Genomic DNA, 25,575 nt, shown 5'->3' on the forward strand with positions numbered 1-25,575 from the left:
CCTTCCTACCAACCCTACAAAAAGTAGGATTCTAGGTGGACTCCTCCTGAAGGTCGAAACAACAGACTGGACCTCTACATAGAGTGCTTCTGCCGACGTGCACGGGCTGAAATTGTGGAAAAGCAGCATCACTTGCTCCATAACCTCAGCTGTGCAGAACACAATGCCATCCACAGCCTCAGAAACAACTCTGACATCATAATCAAAAAGGCTGACAAAGGAGGTGCTGTTGTCATCATGAATAGGTCGGAATATGAACAAGAGGCTGCTCGGCAGCTCTCCAACACCACTTTCTACAAGCCATTACCCTCTGATCCCACTGAGGGTTACCAAAAGAAACGACAGCATTTGCTCAAGAAACTCCCTGAAAAAGCACAAGAACAAATCCACACAGACACACCCCTGGATCCCCGACCTGGGGTATTCTATCTGCTACCCAAGATCCATAAACCTGGAAATCCTGGGCGCCCCATCATCTCAGGCATTGGCACCCTGACAGCAGGATTGTCTGGCTATGGAGACTCCGTCCTCAGGCCCTACACTACCAGCACTCCCAGCTGTCTTCGAGACACCACTGACTTCCTGAGGAAACTACAATCCATCGGTGATCTTCCTGAAAACACCATCCTGGCCGCTATGGATGTAGAAGCCCTCTACACCAACATTCCACACAAAGATGGACTACAAGCTATCAGGAACAATATCCCTGATAATGTCACGGCAAACCTGGTGGCTGAACTTTGTGACTTTGTCCTCACCCATAACTATTTCACATTTGGGGACAATGTATATCTTCAAATCAGCGGCACTGCTATGGGTACCCGCATGGCCCCACAGTATACCAACATTTTTATGGCTGACTTAGAACAACGCTTCCTCAGCTGTCATCCCCTAACGCCCCTACTCTACTTGCACTATATTGATGACATCTTCATCATCTGGATCCATGGAAAAGAAGCCCTTGAGGAATTCCACCATGATTTCAACAATTTCCATCCCACCATCAACCTCAGCCTGGACCAGTCCACACAAGAGATCCACTTCCTGGACACTATGGTGCTAATAAGCGATGGTCACATAAACACCACCCTATACTGGAAACCTACTGACCGCTATTCCTACTTACAAGCCTCCAGCTTTCACCCAGACCACACCACACGATCCATCGTCTACAGCCAAGCTCTATGATACAACCACATTTGCTCCAACCCCTCAGACAGAGACAAACACCTATAAGATCTCTATCAAGCATTCTTACAACTACAATACCCACCTGCTGAAGTGAAGAAACAAATTGACGGAACCAGAAGAGTACCCAGAAGTCACCTACTACGGGACAGGCCCAATAAAGATAATAACAGAACGCCACTAGCCAACACCTTCAGCCCCCAACTAAAACCTCTCCAACGCATCATCAAGGACCTACAACCTATCCTGAAGGATGACCCATCACTCTCAGAAATCTTGGGAGACAGGCCAGTCCTTGCCTACAGACAGCCCCCCAACCTGAAGCAAATACTCAGTAGCAACCACACACCACACAACAGAACCACTAACCCAGGAACCTATCCTTGCAATAAAGCCCGTTGCCAACTGTGTCCACATATCTATTCAGGGGACACCATCACAGGGCCTAATCACATCAGCCACACTATCAGAGGCTCGTTCACCTGCACATCCACCAATGTGATATATGCTATCAGGTGCCAGCAATGCCCCTCTGCCATGTACATTGGTCAAACTGGACAGTCTCTACATAAAAGAATAAATGGACAAAAATCAGATGTCAAGAATTATAACATTCATAAACCAGTCGGAGAACACTTCAATCTCTCTGGTCACTCGATTTCAGACCTAAAGGTCACAATATTGGAACAAAAAGACTTCAAAAACAGACTCCAAGGAGAGACTTCTGAATTGGAATTAATTTGCAAACTGGATACAATTAACTTAGGCTTGAATAGAGACTGGGAGTGGATGTGTCATTACACAAAGTAAAACTATTTCCCCATGTTTATTCCGCCCCCGGCGCCTCGGACGTTCCTGTTAACTGCTGGAAATGGCCCACCTTGATTATCACTACAAAAGGTAGTGATCACCTTCCCACTTCCTGCTCCTGGCACACCCCCCTACTAACTGATGGGAGGTCCTTTTTAAACCAGGTGTCCTATTAGCCTGCCTGCCATAATTAAATCTAGAAAGTTCTTAATTGGCTCCAGGTGTCTTGATGAGCTTGCCTGTCTTAATTGGTTCTGGCAGGTTCCTGACTGCTCTAGGGCAGCCCCTGGTCTGGTCACTCAGGGAACAGAAACCTGTTCATCCAGTGGCCAAATATATTTGCCTTCTACCAGACTCCTGTATCCCACTGCTCTGGGTCTGTCACAGTACCATCTATTGCTCCACCGCAGTTCAGGAATCCCAGAGGTGCAAATTCATCTATGGTCCTGCATGTTGCCAAGAGTCACAGTCCTGAGTGGCAGGAGACAATTAATGGCCCTGCACACTTGCATGACAACCACCCACACAGTGGATTTTCCCACTCCAAAATTACTTCCCATTGACCAGTAGCAATCCGGCATTGCAAGTTTCCACATTGTGATCGTCACTCGCTTCTCCACTGTCACTGCGGCTCTCATTCCAGTGTCTCTGCACTGGAGGGCTGAGCGAGCTCTGCACACGGCTCCAGGAGCGTGGCCTGGTGCATCTGAAAGTTCTGTAGCTGCTGCTCGTCATCCCAGACCCGCCTTACCCGGCGATCCCGCCCGGCCGGCGCCTTACCCGGCGATCCCGCCCAGCCGGTGCTTGCTTCTCCGGCCCAGATGCAGCGCTCCGCCCTCTGCAGCTGCTCTGTGAATGCCACCAACAACCTTGAATTGATTCGTGTCCCACAGCAAACTCACCACCAGGAAATCATCATGTGCCCCATGGTTCTTCTTGTGGCTCTGCAAATACTGGAGGAAAGTGTATTCTGTGCTTGCAATGGTCATGACAGTAGTGCAGAGCTGTGCAGAGTCCATGCTTCCTGCAGACAAGAGAAGGAGTGTATGTGGGTGTGAGAGCCAGTCTGTGTGTGAGAGAGACTCTGTGTGTGTATTAGGGAAGTGGGAGAGACAGTGAGCGCACTGTCACTTTAAGTCCCCATCTCCCTCCCTTCCCCCTTGGCCTGGCTCCCATCCCCCACTGACTCACGTGGAAGTTTTGTTCCTCCTGTCCTGGCTCTGGCCCAGCCCCCACCAGAGAAGAAGTGGGACAGGCAGGAAGGGGCTGGGCAGCGGTGGGCTGGGCCGCCACGCCGCCAGTGACCGGCCACGCCGGTCTGGGCTCCCCAGGGCTGGGGCAGCAGAACCAGAGACTGGGCCCTCCGCCAGGCGGCTGAGTGGTGAGGGAAGGAGGGAGGGAGGGGGCAGGGCTGAGGTCGGGGAGAAGCCCGCCGGCCCAGCGTGGGGAAGGGGCCAGAGAGGAGAGGATTCCAGCTGCAGCCAGCGAGGGTGCCCTACGCAGCCGCGTATGCTGCGTATGCCTAAGGACGGCCCTGGTATTTTGGGAAGGAAAAATTGCATTATGGGAAGTTGATCCCTTTCTCCCAGTAACCTCTGCGCAACAATTTTCTGCCCCACCCTGCATTGCAAAAACCACACAAAGGCAGTAGGCGGAACGGTGGCGGTTTGCTTCCTGGGATACCACCTCTGAGCTGTGTAACTAAGCTGCCCTAAGGCCCTGTGCAGACAGCGCTAGGTCAGGGGAAGAATTCTCCCCTTGACCGAGCTGTCGACTCTTGGGGAGGTGGCAGAGCCCCTCCTATCAGCACGGGTAGTGTCCACACGGAAGCACTGCAGCCGTACTGCTGTTGTATTTCAAGTGTAAATGAGCCTTTAATTATTGACTCTCGTCTCCAGCCAGCCTGCTACATGAGTCAAACGCTGCATCCCTTCTCTTTGCCTCTAGTACACAGCAATGCAAAGCCCAGAGAGAAACGGAGATGCACACAGGAATCTTAAAAATATTACCAAAATTCCCACATTCATCATAATTGCATCAAAGAAAATCCCAGACGCCATCATTTTTTACTTCCAAGTGGAACATCCCCAGGGCCCCGAAATTTGATTGGCTACTCTGGTCAGAAAGGGGCAACGCTGGCGTCAGGAGCAGGATCCAGCTTCTAAGGAGAGCAATGGTGAGCTGGCATTCCTCATGAACCGAGATGTGCAGCGATGGCGAGGCTTGCAGAAATCAAAGATGGATAAAATAATTTAAAACAAGACCTGAAAGGAAATCAAGAAGCATCTGGAGGATTCGCAGAAAGGACTGAAGGCGAAGGTCAAATCTCCTTTGGAGCAACAAACTACGAAGTTCAGACACGTTGGGAGGCCCAACTGCAAAGCTCCTAGGCTGGAAGGGAAGAGAAAACAAAGAGAGACCGGCAACTTAACTGCCATAGAGCAGAAGTTTTCCCTTGACATAGTGAAGACTGTTAGGATATAGATATTCAGGCCTGTCTGCAAAGGCCTGTACTTTAAGAATTTAGGTGTATTCTTATCACTTGGCTAGTTCTAGAGGTATAAAAGAAAGAATCAAAATCACTGTCTGCTGGTGTAAGGGCCTTCTCTTACTGTGATAGTCTGAGGCCCTGTTCTTAGGCTAAGGCCTTTGGCTAAGTAGCAGAGGCAGCCATAAGCTGGGAAGCCACCTGACCAGTCACCTCCTCACATTCCAAACTAGTCACATTGAAATAAGGTGCTATTGGGCTGTTAGGCACTATCGGGGCAGGATTGTATTCCTATCACCTCCAGAGAAAGGGAAGTGCCTAGAAAATGTAAAAGGAAACTTAGTTTGATAGCATCCTGTCTGGCAAGAACTCACTTATCAATAGCTGGGATGTGAAATCCTCACTTCTGTATTGTCTAGTCATTATAGTTCCCACTTTGTTATTGTTTGTCTGTATAATCTCTGTCTGGTTCTGTGATTGTTCCTGTCTACTGTATAATTAATTTTCCTGGGTGTAAACTAATTAAGGTGGTGGGATATAATTGGTTACATAATCATGTTACAATATGTTAGGATTGGTTAGTTAAATTTCAGGAAAATGATTGGTTAAGGTATAGCAAAGCAGAACTCAAGTTTTACTATATAGCCTGCAGTCAATCAGGAAGTGGGTGTGGGGAAAATGGGAACAGGGAATGTGGGTAAGGAAATTGGAATCATGTTTTGCTAAAGGGGGAAATGGGAACAGGGAATGGGGGTGGGGAAATTGGAATCATGTTTGGCTAAGGGCAGGAATGGGAACAAGGACACATGTAGTAGTGTGATAACATGTCATAATGTACATTTAATCCATTCAGGTCAGTTTAATAAGATGACACTTTTGATCAAGCCTTCTTGTATCTTATAACAACTTGTTATACCAAGTTGAAATAAATAGAATAAAAATATTTTAAATGATGCAGGTTCGGAGAGAAAATCCCTGCAAATTTTTCTTCTCTGTCTTGTCTTCTCTATCAGAAAGGTGAGCTGTTCCTCTGTTTGACACAGGAGCTGAGTTGCTTTTTAATCGTGTATATTATTAAAGTCTATCATCCAGATTCAGGGTGAGGATGTTGTGAAAGTCCATGTAGCTCCCGCATCATCCAGGCTGTAATTTTATCTGACATATTTAACTGCTGTGTCTATGAAACTTGTTATTACATTCGAACAAAAAGGAAATGCTCTGTTGAAAACTAGCCTTCTTTCCTTGAGGGAAACAAAGAAAAACTATGCATGTACTTCATCAATTTTTTATGGTCTCCCATCCCTCAGGAGACTGCATGGGTCATTTTGTGTTCACTGAGCCTTTGGCACGGGGAAATAAAAAGTTACCAAAGAATCTAGGGTATTAGCTGAAATCCAGGTAACATATGCTTCCTATCACTGTTATTAGTTTGCTTAGCACAGTCTCTTTAGATTACAACATTTGCTTTGCTGCTGTAGATGCTGCACAAGTGCCATGCGTTACTACTTGGTCACCTGGCAGTGAATGAGTTTAGTTCAAGGAGGCTGTTTTCACACACCCCAAATTTTCAGTAACACTCTCCCTTTGGCCTGACTCAGCCTTAAAGAACAAACAACCGTGATTTCAGCCCATTCACCTCAGTGAATGGTGAACCCTGCAGCTCCCTCACCCCCCACTCATTTGAGATGTGAACACTGCTGCCTAACTGGGACTCATAAAGAACAGCCCAGCTTCATGGTGTCATATTGACGCATAGTAACTTTTAATATTTAAAGAGTTACCGAGGAGACAGCACGGCTACTTCTGTAATGTTTTCAGTCAGCATGCATTGCGTAATGTGCATGGCAAATCAGAGCCCAGAATATTGTCTATATTTCTGGCAGAAGGGCTTAGGAAAAGGTGAGACGTGCCATTAAAATGTTTAAAAAGTGGAAAATGTTGCAGTCTTATTATTCCAGGTGTATGGGCTTGCACTGCACCAAATACCCTGTCCATTTTATTTGCTGTTTCCTTTATTGCCGCTTGTACAACATTTCTTAGAAACAAAGGTTTAACTGCCTGATAAAAGGAAAAATCTGCCATAGTCTGAACTCTACCATCACTACTACTCCTCCATGTCTCCATGAGCAGAACACTGCATGGTACAACATTTGTATCTGCATCTGAACTGTGATCCACAAACACGGTCCATGGAGATCCGCAGATTTTCAGGCCCCTGCCCATGATAGTATTCAGAGCACCAGCCCAGTAGGGCAGCAGCTACAGTTAAGAACTGGTTGGGCCCATGGCCCATAGTGAGGGATACACATAGTTGGACTCTTCATGCTGATGCTACTTCCCCACTGCCTTGATACCCTCTGTTGACTGCATCATTTCACTCATAGAGGACAAGCTGGGAAAAAGTGAGTTTAAGTTCCCAAAATATGAGATGTCCACTAATTATTAGACACAAGACCCAGTCTTCCTCCATCAATGTAAGAGAGTCGCACAAGACCAGAGCTGAACCTGGAAAAGAGCACACCTGTGGTGAGTACCCCCTGACAGAGTCATTTTTCTTTCTTAGGTCTTCTCACCCTGCACTCTAGTCCTGGCTGCATCCACACTTGCTTCTTTGAAAAACTGCCATTGTTCTGCTATGCTCTCCATCAGTGTCTCTAACTCTTCAGATCTATTGAAATCGGGCTTCAGGCTTTGGCTGTGCAGCAGTGGGCTCCGTCCCCCAGCCAATGGGCTTCAGGTTTACCAGCCCCATCATCGTCCTGGCCCCTGCTGCTTCCCCCGGGCCTTCACCCATCCACCCCATCACACCAGACCCCCACTGCCTCCTGACCCACTTCCCCATCCAAGGCTTAATTTGTTCCCTCAGGTTACCAGGGCTGAGTAAGTCTGCTGTGAAAAGTGATATTTGTACATCTGTTAATATCACTTTTCACTGCCTCCCAGCCAGCTAACAAGTCTGATGCTGTGAAAAGTGATGTTAGAAGATTAGGGTTGAAGAGACCTCAGGAGGTCATCCAGTCCAGCCCCCTGTAACGATGTAACGATGCTGCCCTTGGTGGGACCCAACGGAGAGTGCCAATTCAGGACAAAAAGAAAAGGAGTACTTGTGGCACCTTAGAGACTAACCAATTTTTTTGAGCATGAGTTTTCGTGAGCTACAGCTCACTTCATCGGATGCATACTGTGGAAACTGCAGCAGATATTATATACACACAGAGATCATGAAACAATACCAGCAGGAGAGTGAGTTTGTGTGTGTGGTTTTTGGAGGGGGTGAGAGAACCTGGATTTGTGCAGGAAATGGCCCACCTTGATTATCATGCACATTGTGAAGAGAGTTGTCACTTTGGATGGGCTATTACCAGCAGGAGAGTGAGTTTGTGTGTAGGGGGGTGGAGGGTGAGAAAACCTGGATTTGTGCTGGAAATGGCCCAACTTGATGATCACTTTAGATAAGCTATTACCAGCAGGACAGTGGGGTGGGAGGAGGTATTGTTTCATGGTCTCTGTGTGTATATAATGTCTTCTGCAGTTTCCACGTATGCATCCGACGAAGTGAGCTGTAGCTCACGAAAGCTCATGCTCAAATAAATTGGTTAGTCTCTAAGGTGCCACAAGTACTCCTTTTCTTTTTGCGAAGACAGACTAACACGGCTGTTACTCTGAAATAGGTCCTTATGGTGGCCCTTGAATAGATATGTGGCCAGAGCTAGCAATGGGCTTTGTTGCAAGGACAGGTTCCTGGGTTAGTGTTTCTGGTGTGTGGTGTGTGGTTGCTGGTGAGTATTTGCTTCAGGTTGGGGGGCAGTCTGTAGGCAAGGACTGGCCTGTCTCCCAAGATCTGTGAGAGTGAGGGATCGTCCTTCAGGATAGGTTGTAGATCCTTGATGATGCGCTGGAGAGGTTTTAGTTGGGGGCTGAAGGTGACGGCTAGTGGCGTTCTGTTGCTTTCTTTGTTAGGCCTGTCCTGTAGTAGGTGACTTCTGGGTACTCTTCTGGCTCTGTCAATCTGTTTCTTCGCTTCAGCAGGTCGGTATTGTAGTTTTAAGAACGCTTGATAGAGATCTTGTAGGTGTTTGTCTCTGTCTGAGGGATTGGAGCAAATGTGGTTGTCTCTTAGAGCTTGGCTGTAGACAATGGATCGTGTGGTGTTATCTGGGTGAAAGCTGGAGGCATGTAGGTAAGTATAGCAGTCAGTAGGTTTCCGGTATAGGGTGGTGTTTATGTGACCATCACTTATTAGCACTGTAGTGTCCAGGAAGTGGATCTCTTGTGTGGACTGGTCCAGGCTGAGGTTGATGGAAATTGTTGAAATCATGGTGGAATTCTCAAGGGCTTCTTTTCCATGAGTCCAGATGATGAAGATGTCATCAATGTAGCTCAAGTAGAGTAGGGGCGTTAGGGGATGAGAAATGAGGAAGGGTTGTACTACTAAGTCAGCCATAAAAATGTTGGCATACTGTGGGGCCATGCGGGTACCCATAGCAGTGCCGCTGACTTGAAGGTATACATTGTCCCCAAATGTGAAATAGTTATGGGTGAGGACAAAGTCCATCCCACCATCCTGTGAGACTGGGAGTTTGCCCCAGCACCCTGCCCAAATTATTCCCTCAGCACTATCGTGTGCCTCAATATCTGCCTCGCTCCACCCCCGAGGTGGCTGCATTTCCACCAGAAAACCAGAACATCTTCCAAAGAGCGGCCATGTCAGCTGGGCTAACACCCCACCAGCCTCCTGCTCCTTTGCCTCACACCCTGCTCTTGGAGAAAGAGTGTTGGAAATTAACTCGCTACGGGGCCTCACATCTGTCTGTCAACCACAGATGGATTCATTCAATAATGCTCATTAAGGACAACAAAGGCTCAGCTGCTTTGCACCTCAGGCCAGTCATTACATCTGAGCCAGGCAGGTGTGACTCATGGAGTAAGGCATTCTTCTCTTCCTCGCCTGAGCAGCACCGGAGCCAGCTGGGAGAATCAGCCTCCTGTAAGTATCACTGTGACTGAATGGGCTCTGCAGCTTCATGCAGCCGTCAGCCTGGGCTGTCTCCAGTCAGACTCTGGGACAGGAACACAGGGAATTTCCCTTAACAAGCAGTGCTCCTTTCCCAGTTACATTGTGTAAGACTCTCCCAGCTACTCCAGTGAGTAGGACCAGCCTGCTCAGTTAGGGCGCAATCCTGTGAGATGCTGAAGTCCTCCAAACCAACTGTGAACAAGGAAAATGGAGGAAATCAGCACCTTCCAGGATAAGGTCCATAGGAACATTTGAACCTCTCAGCACCTGGTCTTCTGCTCCAGCTCCTTGAGACACAAATGTCTAGGCTGGCTGCTGCCCTGTCTGCTTATTTTGGGAGACGGTTAAATGAAAGTTGACACACTCCTCCCTGATGGCCCCAGCAGTTTTGCTCCTTTCCCCACTGCCCCAGCAGTCTCACAGGGGTGGGGGGCGTCAGCAAGGAAGGCAGTGATCCCACTTGTCTGGTGCTCCCGGGGCTGGATATTCTCTATGGCCTTGTAACAGCCAGGTTCCAGATGGCTCAAACTCCGGTATTGCCAAACAATGTTAGAAACACCAGGCTCTGGCTCCTTTTTTCTCCTGAACCAAGCATCTTTTGAGCCCAGCTTGACCTGAGCTGAATGTCTGGCCTCCAGATGAACTAACTGCAGGGGGAGGACCAGCAGGAATGTGTGTGTCCCGCTCTGCCCAGCTGCCCAGGGTTCAGCTCCCTGTCTGCGGCTGGCCCTCAGGCAGGGGATTGAAATCCATTGTAACATAAAGGCGTAGGGAAAGTTTGAGCCCCAGTATTTCCTGTAGGTGTCAGCTCCCTGAGGGTGTTCCCATAACTGAGGTCAATTGGAGCCCAGCCTGTCTGGCATGGAGCATTGCAAGCCATCCTCTTCCTAGCCACCTCAACAGTGGGCAGGCACCGTCCCATGGGAAAGAAACAGAGGCAGGTCGAGTGAGTGGAGCAGTTCAGCCAGCTCAGCCTTGTGGAGAACGTCCTAATGCAGGGTGCTCCCTGAGGTTCCCATGGGATACTGCAGGATGTGTGCACCCCAGGCCCATCATTGAGGCCGACCATCCCTGGGGCACCACAGAAAGTGGTTACTTAAGCTGGCCAAACACCTCCCATGCTGGGATTGGAGGGACACTGTTCGACTTTCCACGCGGCTTTTCTCTGGGCACACGGGGGGGCTGCTGCTGGCCCTGGAGCGAAGTTGGCATGAAGGAGGCTTTTCATCCTGACTGCAGGCGATGAAAGGTTGCAGACTGGCTCCCTCAGGTGGGGCAGGTCTTCCTGAGCTCTGCCACCTTGTCACCCCGAAAGATCAGCGGTTGGTGCTGCCACCCAACTTCCCAGAGAGGTTCTTGTTCTTACCCAGGGCTGCACCCATCCTGCACTGCTCCAGGCTCACCGAGGGACTGATGCTGCCGACAGCGCTTTATCTGCTTGTGCAGCTCCATGCCCATGAAGGGCTTTCTCAGCCACCTGGAAGATGGTGGACACGGGCCTGCTAGCTCCCACAGCTGGCCGGGAATGCTGCTAGGCCCACGTTATTGGGTGCAGAGGGCAGGCTATAGGTCTCGGGTGCGGGTCTTGCAGGCCTGTTAAGCAGTGTGGGCCAGGGGCGCTTCTGCTGCACGCACTGCCACGCCCTGGGGCTGTCACTGGCCATGCTGCCAGTTGGCCACCTCCTCCCTGCTGGGCACCCACTGCTGTGCGGTCCCTGGCCTTCCCGCAGGCGGGCACAGGGACCCTGCCTCCCTGTTGGGCCACTCCCTGGCAGGGGCCGCTCCCAGCAGTGCTTATAAGGCAGGAACACGCAGGGCAACCTGGGGGCCTGGCTGCCTAAGGGGCACAGGGAAATGGGGTCTGGAATGGAGCCAGCCATGGGCAGGGGACTCCGCTTGCATTCTGGGCCTGGCCTCCCTGGTGATAGAAGAACCTTTGGAGCCTTTCTGCAGCTGCTCTGTGAGGTAATGTCACCTCTTGAGGGCTCTGCTCTTGGCTGCTCAGTGCTGGTGGTCAGAGCACTGTGCTAGGTCTGCATGCTGCGTGGGGTTCTGGCCATGCCCCGTGTCCAGACCAGGCCGCCCTTGGCAGCCCCGGGGAGGGCAGGGTGCAGCGCACTCTGGGCCTGAGCCGCACAGAGGAGCCTCCCATCCCAGGGGAACCAGTTGCTTCCTGCCCATCCCAGCCCAGCGTCACAGCGCTGACCTCGCTAGCCAGCAGCGAGCGCTAACCCCACCAGCCCAGGACGTGTGCCAGGGCTGGAGGCTGCCACAGGCTGAGATACCTCAGGGCAGGGCTGCTGTCCATGACTTCTGGTGGTGAAGCAGGGCCCGCCAAGGGCTTAGATACTTGGGGAGTCTTGGCTTGCCAGAGCAGAGCGCTGCGGGCGAGGTGCTCCAGCTCTGAGAGTGGACAGCTGGATTTCCCTCCAGCTGGGGGAGCAATACTCAATCCTGCCTGCCTCCTCCCCTTCAGCCTTCCTCCTGCAGCAGGCTCTGGTGCCTCTCCTAGCTGGGACCCCAGCAGAGTCCTACCCCACCTGCTCCAGCACAGAGCTCTGGCTAAGCTGCGTTAATTTAGGTGATGTTTCTTGTGTCCATGAAGCACCCACAGTGCACAAGGCACAGGCCATGCTGGAAGACTCGGACTTGCCCTGAGGAGGTGATGTGCACACGCTGATCCCAATGCTAGTGTAGTAATGGCTCTGACTGTCCACTGTTTGGAGCAGGGACTGGCTTTTATTACGTATGTGTACAGCACCTCGCACAATGGGGCCTCGACGGGGGGTGCCAGGTCCTGTCGCAGTTCACATAATAAATACATTTTCAACCCCAGGTGCTATGCTAATACAAATCCTAGTCTGATAGGCACACGCCTAACCCAAGGCACTGGGTTCTTAGTCGAACCCATGTTCCTCTTCTTTCGCCATTCTTTGTTTGCTCTTTGTTACCCGCACCCATCATGGTGCATCTAGACTGAGGCCCTGAGACGGCAATCAGAGCCATGTAGGAAGATCCTGGGCCCAACAGGAGTTGTGCTGGACTTTATCCAGTAGCTACTACTGGTGTTGATCTGTAGTTCAGAAGAGCAAGGAATGGATCGTGCTGCTGTAGGGTTTTATTGGCTGTCTGTACAGCTCTTTCAGCCTCTCCATCACTAGTGGGTGATGGAGCGTCCCTACACCTAGCGTACCTACACCTCTGACTTATGGGGGGGTTGGGCATTCAGAGGCTTGCTGTGTGAAAGGGGTCACCAGTACAAAAGTTTGAAAACCACTGTTGGGGACACTGGGGCATGGCCACTAGGTAACTCGAGGGGATGGAAGACCACGAGTGTCGATGAAGCCCCCTTGCACTAGGCCCAGGTGTCCTTGGTCCCCCCTCCCGCCTGGAGGCACTCTGCTCTGCGTATTAGGCCCAAGTGTCCTTGGCCCCCCCGCCTGGAGGCACTTGCAGCAGTTATGCTGAGGATCTGCAACAATATGCTGCGGAGTCAGACTGCCTGAAACTAAGCAAGGCCACACAGGGCAGATATGGAAGAACAATGCTGAATAAAGCAGCTTAATGTATAGTTTAATAAATGATAGAGAACCAGGGAACTAGCTGGGAACTGGATTGGCTGGCTATATGGAAACTTGGGGCAGCTTGCTATTGGATAAGTATGCTGGGAAAAAGGATGTATAAAAGCCTGTGTAACTTCCTGCTCTATTGTACAGGATTTGAGATTCAAATCTCCCTGTACCTTTTTGCAGCTGCAAATAAACTTTTCTGCTTCTCCACCCTGTTGTGATAATTGGGTGTAGCACACCGGGTAACGAACCAGCTCAAGCTGTTATTTAGCCTCTTGGCACTGGGTGCCGGTAACACCACTGAGCTAGATGGGCCATTGGTCAGACCTAATAAGGCCATTCTTATGTAATATGATCAAATCATATTTTGTTCACAATGACTTAAATTCTGCTGCAGTGAATTGTGGTCTGTTGTCCACCACTACTTATTCTGGAATACAGAAGTGAGCAAAAGGCGGGGGGGGGTGTGTGTGGCACGGGGCAGGCCGGGGTCTCCCAGCTCCGGGGGGGGGGGGCACGGGCCAGGGCGGGGTCTCCCAGCTCCCCCGGGGGAGGGGGCCACGGGCCGGGGTCCCCCAGCTCCCGGGTGGGGGGGTCCCACGGGCCGGGCCGGGGTCTCCCAGCTCCCGGGGGGGGGCACGGGGGGGCAGCATGCCCAGGGCTCCCCCCCTACGCTCTGGGAGCGGGGCCGAGCCCAGCCCACGGGCACCGGGGCTCCAGGAGCGGCTGAGCCCGCCCGGCCAGGTTCTCTCCGCGCCCCGCCCTGGGGGCCCGCGGCTGCGGAGGCTCCGGCGAGGCGCCCAAGCGGCCCGCCTCTATGGTCACAGCGCGAGATAGAGAAAGCCCATTGGCATCCCAGCCTCTCCTCGCGCTCTCTCCCTCTCCTCAGCATAGGAGGACCGGAAGGAGCGGTTGATATCCCAGAGCTCCGCGCGGCTTCGCTCCTTCTTCTTCCGGTGTGGCCTCGTTCGAGTTGGGGCAGGTGGGGCCGGTCGGGAGAATCTGCGTCCATCCTCTGCGGGGAGGCGCCGGGGGGCCTTTCGGTGGGAGGGTCGAGGTGTGGGGAGCCGGGGGCGCTTGTTGGGGCCGGGGAAAATGGGAGGCGGCCCGGGAGATGGTGTGGGGAAGCTGGCGGCGGCGGCTGGCGGCGGCGGCTGGTGGGGGGACAGCTCCGGGAGGGGGGGGCCGGAGACTGGCTGGGGGGGGACAGCTCTGGGAGGGGGGGGGGCCGGAGACTGGCTGGGGGGGGACAGCTCCGGGAGGGGGGGGGCCGGAGACTGGCTGGGGGGGGACAGCTCCGGGGGGGGGGGGGCGGAGACTGGCTGGGGGGGGACAGCTCCGGGGGGGGGGGGCGGAGACTGGCTGGGGGGGGGACAGCTCCGGGGGGGGGGGGCGGAGACTGGCTGGGGGGGTGGGGGACAGCTCCGGGGGGGGGGGGCGGAGACTGGCTGGGGGGTGGGGGACAGCTCCGGGGGGGGGGCGGAGACTGGCTGGGGGGTGGGGGACAGCTCCGGGGGGGGGCGGAGACTGGCTGGGGGGTGGGGGAAGCTGGAGGGGGTGGGGGCCGGAGACTGGCTGGGGGGGGGGCATGCTGTGCACGGCCCAGGGCTGACCCGCTGACCCTCTCCCCACAGACATGGCGATCCGCTACCCCATGGCTGTCGGCCTCAGTAAGGGCCACAAGGTGACGAAGAACGTGTCGAAGCCCCGGCAGTGCCGCCGCAGAGGGGTGAGTGAGCGGGGGGCGGGGCAGCCCGGAGCCGTTGGCCTGACCTAGCACGGCTGGGGGCGGTGTGTGTCTGCGCCCACGGCTTGCCGCATGTCTGGCTCCTAGAGCTGAGCTGGGCAGTACTGAACCCCCTGGAGGTAGCTGGCTTGTGCCCGCCTCTGGGCCAGGTTTGTGGGGGCGCCATGGCTTGCTGAGGCCATGGCCAGTGCCTGGGAAGTGCAGGCTGGCTGTAGACTTTCTGCAGGCTAACGTTAGGTGGGGGCTGTGCCAGGGCTAAGAAGCCAGACCATGACCGTGGCTTGCAGCTGTTGAGACAGTCAGGAAGTTACCATTTGCCCTGAGTAATCACTGCACAGACGCATACAGGTTTAGTACACAGAGGCCTTAATGCATGCGAGGCGTGACTCAGTGGGCAATGGAGAGCTCTACTGGCTAAGTCCTGGTCAGTTCTGCTGATCATTGTCCTTGTGGCAGAGTCCCATTGGTGCTGGATGGCTTTAGAATGGGTTGGTTTCTGTAAATTGGGGTACAGATAAAGATCTGAAATGTATGGCGTGGAATGAGTATTTAAACAAGTGAATGCACATTCTTTGCCATTACAGTAAGTCTTCACTTAAAGTCGTCCCGATTTCATTGCTGATCAATCAGGGAACATGCTCGTTTAAAATTGTGCAATGCTCCCTTATAATGTTGTTTGGCAGCCACCAGCTTTGTCCACTGCTTTCAGTTTTGCAGCAAGCTGGTGGGGGCTTGGAACCAGGGTGAAGCGGCAGCCCTCCTATCAGCTCCCCATTCCCCTAAATACCCTGTCCCTCCCCCCACTGCCATGTGCTGCTCCTGCCCTCTGCCTTGCAGCTGCTTCCCAAGCCTCCTGCTTGCTGTGTGTGTGTGTGGGGGGGGGCGCTGTCTGGGTGTCCCCCTGCTCCTGCACCCCCCGCTTACCCCATCTTCCATAGAGCGGGGCGGGGGACATGACAGGGATCAGGTTGGAGGGAGCTTCCTGACAGCAGCTGTGATCTCAGCTTGCTGATCTACTTAACAAGGCAGTGTACTTAAAGGGGAAATGCACATCACACACACACAGTGTGTTTCTCTGTCCACACACACACTGTGTGTCTCTGTCTGCCATGCTGTCTCCCCTTCCCTCCATTTGTGCTGCCTTGTAGAGTGAGGCTACGTTAACAACACTGTGTTAACCCTTGAGGGCTCAGCCGAGTGCTAGTTCATCATTTAGCAGTAAGGCATTCCCTGGGAAATATCCCCCCCTCTGACTCCACCACCTCAACCAAGCTTCACAATCATCATTGCTGTGTCCAGTATTAAATTGTTTGTTTAAAACTTATACTGTGTGTGTGCGTATATATATATATATGTCTCTTGTCTGCTGAAAAACATTTCCTTGGAACCTAAACCCCCCCCCCCCCCCAATTTACATTAATTTTGATGCAGAAATTGGATTCGCTTTACATCGTTTTGCTTAAAGTCACATTTTTCAGGAATGTAACTACAACGTTAAGTGATGAGTTACTGAACATCGTGAATTATTTGTCTAGTGTCTAAGGTGTGCTAAGCACATGACAAAACAAATAGAGGCAAGGTGACTGCCCTGAAGAGTGAACTCTTTCCCATAAAACAGCAGATGGGAGGAGCGAGTAGTGAGATAAGATGTAATATAGAATTGTAGGACTGGAAGGGACCTCAAGAGGTCTTCTGGTCCAGTCTCCTGCACTTATTGCAGGACTAAGTATTATCTGGACTATCCCTGAGAGGTGTTTGTCTAACCTGCTCTTAAAAATCTCTATTAATGGAGATTCCACAGCCTCTCTGGACAATTTATTCCATTGTTTAACCACCCTGACAGGAAGTTTTTTCTAATGTCCAGCCTAAACAGCCCTTGCTGCAATTTAAGCCCATTGCATATATTTATTTGTGTTGATGATGTACATGTGTAGATTGTAACTTTTTCCTTATTTGAGGAAGCGTGACATGTAAGAGGCATAGACTTGACTTGACAGTGGTGAGAGACATAGCAGTAGTGTTGTGGTGGTGGTATGTTCCAGAGTGTCAATGCACTGAAAGTTGTGCACGTGCTCAAGCTTCTCCTGGTGGTGCTGCTGCTGAGTGGAGGGGGGCTACCAGATGGTCACTGATTGCTGGTGGGATTGTTAAGACTTTAGTACCAGTCTGTCATAGGTATGAATTGCAGCATGTACTTTCACACCAGGATAATGGACCCAAATAGCATTTGATTGGTTAATTTCAGTTCTTGACATTTTGAAATTCTTGTGTTTGTCAATGTTCTTAAACCTATGTCCCTTGAGGAAAGCTGCTTCAGATTGCTTTTGGTCCTCATGGTTGATCTGGCTGCTGTGGAATAGTGTTATCGGTGGTAGTGTTGGATCTGTGCTGTAAGGGAGAATATTTGCCTATTGGTGTTAAGATGTTTAATTGCTAATTGGCCAAACAGTGAGGCCCAACGCTCAACTCACTGGCATTTCCTTGCCTGCAAGTCGGGAAATGAAATGTTTTGTCAGAGTTGGAGGGCTGGGGGTTCAGGACTGGAATAGAGGGAGCTGCTTCAAACCCTGACGATGCAGCAGCTGTGAGGCTGAAGAGTTGCCCTGTTCCTGCCTCTGCTGAAATTGCTCTCTCTGCCCATGAAAAATGTGGTTGTGGTGTGGTAAGCAGCAAGGCTGTCTGTGTGAAATGGACACCGTCAAGGGGAGAATGACTGTGGCAGGCAGCTGGGCTGGGGTTACTGGGGGGCATGAATGACAGCTGGCTGAGTTCAGGGCTAAACTGAGAGATTAATAAGACTAGGACTTTTCCGTTTGGAAAAGAGAGGACTAAGGAGGGGGCTATGATAGAGGTCTATAAAATCATGACTGGTGTGGAGAAAGTAAATAAGGACGTGTTGTTCAAAAAAAAAAAAAACCTAGATAAGTTCATGGAGGATACATCCATCAATGGCTATTAGCCAGGATGGTGTCCCTAGCCTCTGTCTGCCAGAAACTTCCCTCTGAAGCACCTGGCATTGGCCACTATCAGAAAACTGGATACCGGGCTAGATGGACCTTTGGTCTGACCCAGTATGGCCGTTCGTATGTTCTATCTTACTAATACCTCTGAGCCTTCACCAGATGCTGGCCACTGGCCTTTATCTATAGAGATGGAAGATACTGGATTTATGACAAGGTGTCAATTTTTTGAGGCTGGGAGAGGCCTCATTTGCAGGTCAATGTGCTATTAACCTGGGAGAGCCTGTTTCACAAGGGACTAGCTCTGCTTTGCCTCCTTCCAGTTGGGGCTTGTAGTATACACACTGTGGCTGTGGGGAGCCTGCTTAAGGAGATACAAGTACAGTGCTGCACATTCTAGAAAGATGAGTGGTGGCTCTTCTGACTGCTGCCCCTCTGTGCTGTGGAGGTGAGTGGGTCTGGATAGCTGAGGGAAAGCAGGACATGCTCATGGGAAATGGAATTTCCCAGTGAATATATTTGTACATGCCAGGTGATGTGCGAATCTACCCTGGTGGAACTTTTCCTCCTAACCCTAAATAGTTATATATGAGGGTTTATATCCTTTCCAAAATCCTTGGGTTTTTTAGTATTTAATAGAACTCTGGATATTCTTGTTATCCATATGTTGAATCCTAAACTCTTGGCTTGAGTTAGCCTATGGAACTCACTGCCATGAGATATTTGTGTGGGATTTGGGTGTATTGTACAGTATTCAGAGTAACAGCTGTGTTAGTCTGTATTCACAAAAAAAGAAAAGGAGTACTTGTGGCACCTTAGAGACTAACCAATTTATCTGAGCATAAGCTTTCGTGAGCTACAGCTCACTTCATCGGATGACAGTATGCATCCAATGAAGTGAGCTGTAGCTCACGAAAGCTTATGCTCAAATAAATTGGTTAGTCTCTAAGGTGCCACAAGTCCTCCTTTTCTTTTATTGTACAGTAGAACCTCAAAGATACAAACACCAAAGTTACAGAGTCAATTGGACGCCATGGGGAAGTGGAAGTAAGCTATCAGGCCAAACCAACCAGCAAATGCTGTACTGTGCCTGTATTGCATTTTAAAGGTAGGCACATCTGGGCTGTCTGACCTGACCCCCAACCCTTACTCACCATGGCGAGGGGAAGTCACTTATAGGTAGGAATTGGTGAATACTATTTTCCCCTCTCCCTGGCCCCTGGCTGGAAGGGGGACAAGTTTGCAAGCTCAGAGCCTGGGGAAAGAAACTTCCCAAACTGCTACTGAACCCTGGCCTGGAGTGTAAACTGCTGGAGCTGGAGCCTGAGCTCCTGCCTGTATGCTGTGCTCTGGAGTAGCAGCTCAGTTTTAAAGGACTGCAGCCTGTGCCCACTGACACCAGTCACCCTTGCAGCCAAGGGCCTAGAACCACCTGTCTACCCCCAGTCCCACTTGCCAGGCAACCACTGCAGAGTGAAGCCACTGCTCTGAGTAGTCCACACTGAGAAGCATCCCTTAACAGCTTGTTCAGAGTTATGAACAACCTCCATTCCTGAAGTGTCCGTAACTCTGAGGTTCTGTTGGATCCATTTTGAATTTGCCTCCTTTCATTTTCATTGAATGTCCCCTTTAAATATAGTGTGCAGCACCACAGCCTGGAATTACAAGATGATTCTCCAAACCACTTAAAACATCTCAAACATTCAGAGAATTAGAGTTCAGCCCTGTAGAGCTTCTGCACACAGGACATGAGGTGCTGTGGCATCTTTAGCTACCTCACCCCCATCCATTCTCAAAGTAATGCAGATTGGTAAAAATCCAACTATACATATACAATGATGGGATCTAATTTAGCTGTTACCATTCAAGAAAGATCTCAGAGTTATTGTGGAGAGTTCTTTGAAAACATCTTTTCAATGTGCAGCAGCAGTCAAAAAAGGTAACAATGTTAGGAACCTTTCGGAAAGAGATAGATAAGACAGAAAATATCATAATGCTGCTATATAAATCATGGTACGCCCACATCTTGAATGCTGGGTGCAGTTCTGGTTACCTCATCTCAAAAAAAAAAAAGATATGGAACAACTTCTATATGAGAAGAGAGACTGGGAGTTCTCAGCTTGGAAAAGAGATGACTAAGGGGGGGAGCTGATTGAGATCTATAAAATCATGACTGGGGTGGGGAAAGTGAATAAGGAAGTGTTATTTACTCCTCCGCAAGAACCAAGGGTCACCAAATGAAATTAACAGGCAGCAGGTTTAAAACAAGCAAAAGGAAGTATTCACACAATGCACAGTCAACCTGTGGAACTTGCTGCCAAGGGGATGTTGTGAAGGCTAAAACTATAACAGTTCTACGAAGAGAGGGAAGAGCATCTTTGCGAGCAGGCTGGCTAACCTAGTGAGGAGGGCTTTAAACTAGGTTCACCGGGGGAAGGAGACCAAAGCCCTGAGGTAAGTGGGGACGTGGGATACCGGGAAGAAGCACAGGCAGGAACGTCGGTGAGGGGAGGGCTCCTGCCTCATACTGAGAATGAGGGGCGATCAGCAGGTTATCTCAAGTGCTTATATACGAATGCACAAAGCCTTAGAAACAAGCAGGGAGAACTGGAGGTCCTGGTGATGTCAAGGAATTATGACGTGATTGGAATAACAGACTTGGTGGGATAACTCACATGACTGGAGTACTGTCATGGATGGTTATAAACTGTTCAGGAAGGACAGGCAGGGCAGAAAAAGTGGGGGAGTAGCACTGTATGTAAGGGAGCAATATGACTGCTCAGAGGTCCGGTACGAAACTGCAGAAAAACCTGAGTGTCTCTGGATTAAGTTTAGAACTGTGAGCAACAAGAGTGATGTAGTGGTGGGAGTCTGCTATAGACCACCGGACCAGGGGGATGAGGTGGATGAGGCTTTCTTCCGGCAACTTGCAGAAGCTACTAGATCGCACGCCCTGGTTCTCATGGGTGACTTTAATCTTCCTGATATCTGCTGGGAGAGCAATACAGCGGTGCACAGACAATCCAGGAAGTTTTTGGAAAGCGTAGGGGACAATTTCCTGGTGCAAGTGCTAGAGGAGCCAACTAGGGGCAGAGCTTTTCTTGACCTGCTGCTCACAAACTGGGAAGAATTAGTAGGGGAAGCAAAAGTGGATGGGAATCTGGGAGGCAGTGACTATGAGTTGGTTGAGGTCAGGATCCTGACACAGGGAAGAAAGGTAAGCAGCAGGATACGGACCCTGGACTTCAGGAAAGCAGATTTTGACTCCCTCAGGAAACAGATGGGTAGGATCCCCTGGGGGACTAACATGAAGGGGAAAGGAGTCCAGGAGAGCTGGCTGTATCTCAAGGAATCCCTGTTGAGGTTACAGGGACAAACCATCCCGATGAGTCGAAAGAATAGTAAATATGGCAGGCGACCAGCTTGGCTTAACGGTGAAATCCTAGGGGATCTTAAACATAAAAAAGAAGCTTACAAAAAGTGGAAGGTTGGACATATGACCAGGGATGAGTATAAAAATATTGCTCGGGCATGTAGGAATGTTATCAGGAGGGCCAAATCGCACCTGGAGCTGCAGCTAGCAAGAGATGTCAAGAGTAACAAGAAGGGTTTCTTTAGGTATGTTGGCAACAAGAAGAAAGCCAAGGAAAGTGTGGGTCCCTTAATGAATGAGGGAGGCAACCTAGTGACAGAGGATGTGGAAAAAGCTAACGTATTCAATGCTTTTTTTGCCTCTGTCTTCACTAACAAGGTCAGCTCCCAGACTGCTGTGCTGGGCATCACAACATGGGGAACAGATGGCCAGCCCTCTGTGGAGAAAGAGGTGGTTAGGGACTATTTAGAAAAACTGGACGTGCACAAGTCCATGGGGCCGGACGAGTTGCATCCGAGAGTGCTAAAGGAATTGGCGGCTGTGATTGCAGAGCCATTGGCCATTATCTTTGAAAACTCGTGGCGAACGGGGAAAGTCCCAGATGAATGGGAAAAGGCTAATGTAGTGCCAATCTTTAAAAAAGGGAAGGAGGAGGATCCTGGGAACTACAGGCCAGTCAGTCTCACCTCAGTCCCCGGAAAAATCATGGAGCAGGTCCTCAAAGAATCAATCCTGAAGCACTTACATGAGAGGAAAGTGATCAGGAACAGTCAGCATGGATTCACCAAGGGAAGGTCATGCCTGACTAATCTAATCGCCTTCTATGATGAGATTACTGGTTCTGTGGATGAAGGGAAAGCAGTGGATGTATTGTTTCTTGACTTTAGCAAAGCTTTTGACGCTGTCTCCCACAGTATTCTTGTCAGCAAGTTAAAGTAGTATGGGCTGGATGAATGCACTATAAGGTGGGTAGAAAGTTGGCTAGATTGTCGGGCTCAACAGGTAGCGATCAATGGCTCCATGTCTAGTTGGCAGCCGGTGTCAAGTGGAGTGCCCCAGGGGTCGGTCCTGGGGCCGGTTTTGTTCAATATCTTCATAAATGATCTGGAGGATGGTGTGGATTGCACTCTCAGCAAATTTACAGATGATACTAAACTGGGAGGAGTGGTAGATACGCTGGAGGGCAGGGATAGGATACAGAGGGACCTAGACAAATTGGAGGATTGGGCCAAAAGAAATCTGATGAGGTTCAATAAGGATAAGTGCAGGGTCCTGCACTTAGGACAGAAGAACCCAATGCACCGCTACAGACTAGGGACCGAATGGCTAGGCAGCAGTTCTGTGGAAAAGAACCTGGGGTGACAGTGGACGAGAAGCTGGATATGAGTCAGCAGTGTGCCCTTGTTGCCAAGAAGGCCAATGGCATTTTGGGATGTATAAGTAGGGGTATAGCGAGCAGATCGGGGGATGTGATCGTTCCCCTCTATTCGACATTGGTGCGGCCTCATCTGGAGTACTGTGTCCAGTTTTGGGCCCCCCACTACAAGAAGGATGTGGATAAACTGGAGAGAGTCCAGCGAAGGGCAACAAAAATGATTAGGGGTCTGGAACACAGAGTAACAGCCGTGTTAGTCTGTATTCGCAAAAAGAAAAGGAGTACTTGTGGCACCTTAGAGACTAACCAATTTATTTGAGCATGAGCTTTCGTGAGCTACAGCTCACTTCATCAGATGCATACCGTGGAAACTGCAGCAGATATTATATACACAGAGATCTTCATGTTTCATGATCTGTGTGTGTATATAATATCTACCTGAGAGGTGGTTCTAGAGAGGATGGTTCTAGACTATTCTCAGCGGTCGAAGAGGACAGGACAAGGAGTAATGGTCTCAAGTTGCAGTGGGGGAGGTTTAGGTTGGATATTAGGAAAAACTTTTTCACTAGGAGGGTGGTGAAACACTGGAATGCGTTACCTAGGGAGGTGGTAGAATCTCCTTCCTTTAAAAGTTTTTAAGGTCAGGCTTGACAAAGCCCTGGCTGGGATGATTTAATTGGGGATTGGTCCTGCTTTGAGCAGGGGGTTGGACTAGATGACCTCCTGAGGTCCCTTCCAACCCTGATATTCTATGATAACTTCATGGAGGATAGGCCCATCAATGACTCTTAGCCAGGATGGGCAGGGATGCAGCCCCACACTCTAGGTGTTGCTAGTCTCTGACTGCTAAAAGCTGGGAATGGAGACTGGATGGATCACTTGATGATTACCTGTTCTGTTCATTCCCTCTGAAGCACCTGGCACTGGCCACTGTCAGAAGACAGGCTATTAGGCTAGATGTACCATTGGTCTGACTCAGTGTGGCCCCTCTTATGTTCTTTATCATCCTTCCTTAGCAGCCACCTCTGTCCTGCTTCTCTTAGCCAAGCCTATAGCCCCGGGGAAGGAGCATACACAATTTGCACTTAAATCCAGAGTTTTGTTAATCTGGGTTAACCTATGCTTTATTTTTTGTGTTCTTGTCACACCTACAATGCATGAGGTGCTGTCCATGCAGGAGGACTGCCTATTTACGCAGACTTACAGTACATTCTTCTCAAACCTTGCTTCTTAAACTTGCCTTGTTCCTGCATCTGGCTCTGTTCTAGTTTGCCAGATGTATCTGAAATGTCATCTTGCTGCTGTTGTAACAAATGGGAAATGACCAATTTCCCAAGGAGATCCTGTTTTCCTTCAGAAGCTGGAGTATCCTGGCTGGAATGTGCAGTACCTGTGGAGGGAGGACTAGCCAGCTGGTTCTGTATGTGCAGATGACTGAAGTACAAGTGGCAGTTTGTTGAGTTGGTAAAGTTCAGGTGTTTGCCATGTCAGGCAAGAGTGCATAGTGCAGAGCCCTGGGGCCTACAAGTGACATGGAAATTAGAGAGTAAAGCCTGTGCAGTCTCCTGCTGGGGTCTACCTAGGGCTCCCAGTAAACAGTTACATCCTTCTTTCCAAACTGAATGCAGGTCGTGCTGGGTGTGTGAAAGATGCTTCAGGTGTCACTCGTACCAGAATCACTGCAGTTCTGGCTCTTCGGCAAATTCCAGTTGCCTGCAACATACAGCCCAACCACTAACTTAGCAAGGCTTTAGGCAAATAACATTTCCCCTCGCCTCTTACATGCTGCTCACACTGAACCACTGTTTCTCTGCAGCGCCTGACCAAACACACTAAGTTTGTACGAGACATGATCAGAGAGGTCTGTGGCTTTGCCCCCTATGAGAAACGTGCTATGGAATTGCTGAAAGTTTCCAAGGACAAGCGGGCTCTGAAGTTCATAAAGAAAAGGGTAAGTGAATTTAACATCTTACTTCAGAGGATGTGTCCAGCTTTGCTAGCTCCTCTTCCCTCCCCCCAAGTCAGAGGATCCCACCCTACAGCAGACTTAGCATTGAGTAAGGACAGAGCCTTGAGCAATCAGGAGCCTGGTGGAGGCATGGCGTAGGAGAGCAGCAACAGCTATGCCTGTCCTAAGTTTACCTCAGTGATGGAGAGAACTTAGAGGCGCTCCCTTGAAGGGGAGGCCCTGAAGGGTGATCCGGAACTTGCTTTGCAAAGCTCATGCAAGGGTGATGGGAGTGAGACTGAGCTGGATTCATCCAGCTAACCCAGTGACTTGGACCAGAAGGAAGTAAAGCTCAAAACTGCTCTGAGCATGCAACAGAGCTACTGGGATTTGGGCAGGGAGAGGAGCTGGCTGGGGTTGTTCCATCAAACTGAAGGAGCCCCTGTTTTTCAAGCTTATGTTTGTGCTCCACCGTACAGGCCTTCAACTGTGAACATGTATCTCCTTTGTCTCCCAAAACAGCCTAGCCAATGTTAGGCAGAATAAGAAAGGCACCCTACTACAGCACCAGCATCAAATGCTGCAACTGCTCACTGTGCTGCTTTCTTTCATACACAGGTTGGTACTCACATTCGGGCCAAGCGAAAACGTGAGGAGCTCAGCAATGTTCTGGCAGCTATGAGGAAGGCTGCTGCCAAGAAGGATTAAGCTGCAAAAACTCCTGTAACTCATTAAAGTGTGTTCAGAGAATCCAGCAGTATGATGGTGTTATTAGCAACCTGACAACTGGAGAGTGCTTGCCATGGGGGAGTGGAGGGGAAGGGACAGTGCTGAAATACCTCCAAGAGTAACAAAGGGTTAAACTTGGCTCATGTCTTGCTTTGGATAGATGTTAATTTTAGATTTGAGAGACAAGGTGTGTGAGGTAACATTTTGTTAGACTAATTTTTTAGATCTAGACCTGAAGAAGAGCTCTGTGAAAGCTTGTCTCTCTCCAAAAGAAGTTGGTCCAATAAAACATTATCTGACACACTTTGTCTCTCTGCTTGGACCAACATAGCTACAACACTGCAAAATTACATTTGTCTGGTATTGAACAA

At 50.2% G+C, this 25,575-nt stretch overlaps 1 protein-coding gene and 1 long non-coding RNA gene across 3 annotated transcripts; one reads left to right on the forward strand and one right to left on the reverse strand.

Annotated features, from left to right (window-relative positions):
• Positions 1-1,786: 1,786 nt before the first annotated feature.
• On the reverse strand, positions 1,787-3,970 carry LOC142070101 (uncharacterized). Its single transcript, XR_012666043.1, has 2 exons — positions 3,190-3,970; positions 1,787-3,022 (listed from the first exon to the last, which is right to left on the reverse strand). It is a non-coding gene; the product is annotated as an uncharacterized LOC142070101 (long non-coding RNA).
• A 9,978-nt stretch (positions 3,971-13,948) lies between these two features.
• On the forward strand, positions 13,949-25,225 carry RPL36 (ribosomal protein L36). 2 transcript variants are annotated; one of them, XM_048830717.2, is made up of 4 exons: positions 13,949-14,054; positions 14,707-14,801; positions 24,344-24,478; positions 25,094-25,225. In XM_048830717.2, the coding sequence occupies exons 2-4, from the start codon at positions 14,709-14,711 to the stop codon at positions 25,181-25,183; spliced, it is 318 nt and encodes a 105-aa protein (XP_048686674.1). In that variant the 5' UTR covers positions 13,949-14,054; positions 14,707-14,708; the 3' UTR covers positions 25,184-25,225. The 2 variants fall into 2 exon arrangements, with proteins under 2 accessions (XP_048686674.1, XP_074979297.1); XM_075123196.1 differs by lacking the exon at positions 13,949-14,054 and adding an exon at positions 14,107-14,129.
• The last annotated feature ends 350 nt before the right edge of the window (positions 25,226-25,575 follow it).

The sequence above is a fragment of the Caretta caretta genome, chromosome 25 (assembly GCF_965140235.1).
Source record: "Caretta caretta isolate rCarCar2 chromosome 25, rCarCar1.hap1, whole genome shotgun sequence".
Taxonomy (NCBI): domain Eukaryota; kingdom Metazoa; phylum Chordata; order Testudines; family Cheloniidae; genus Caretta; species Caretta caretta.

Coding starts and splice junctions, on each gene's coding strand:
- RPL36 (XM_048830717.2), top strand. CDS start 14,709: ATGGCGATCCGCTACCCCATGGCTGTCGGCCTCAGTAAGGGCCACAAG. Junction 14,802..24,343: donor GGCAGTGCCGCCGCAGAGGG/GTGAGTGAGCGG, acceptor GTTTCTCTGCAG/CGCCTGACCAAACACACTAA. Junction 24,479..25,093: donor TGAAGTTCATAAAGAAAAGG/GTAAGTGAATTT, acceptor TTTCATACACAG/GTTGGTACTCACATTCGGGC.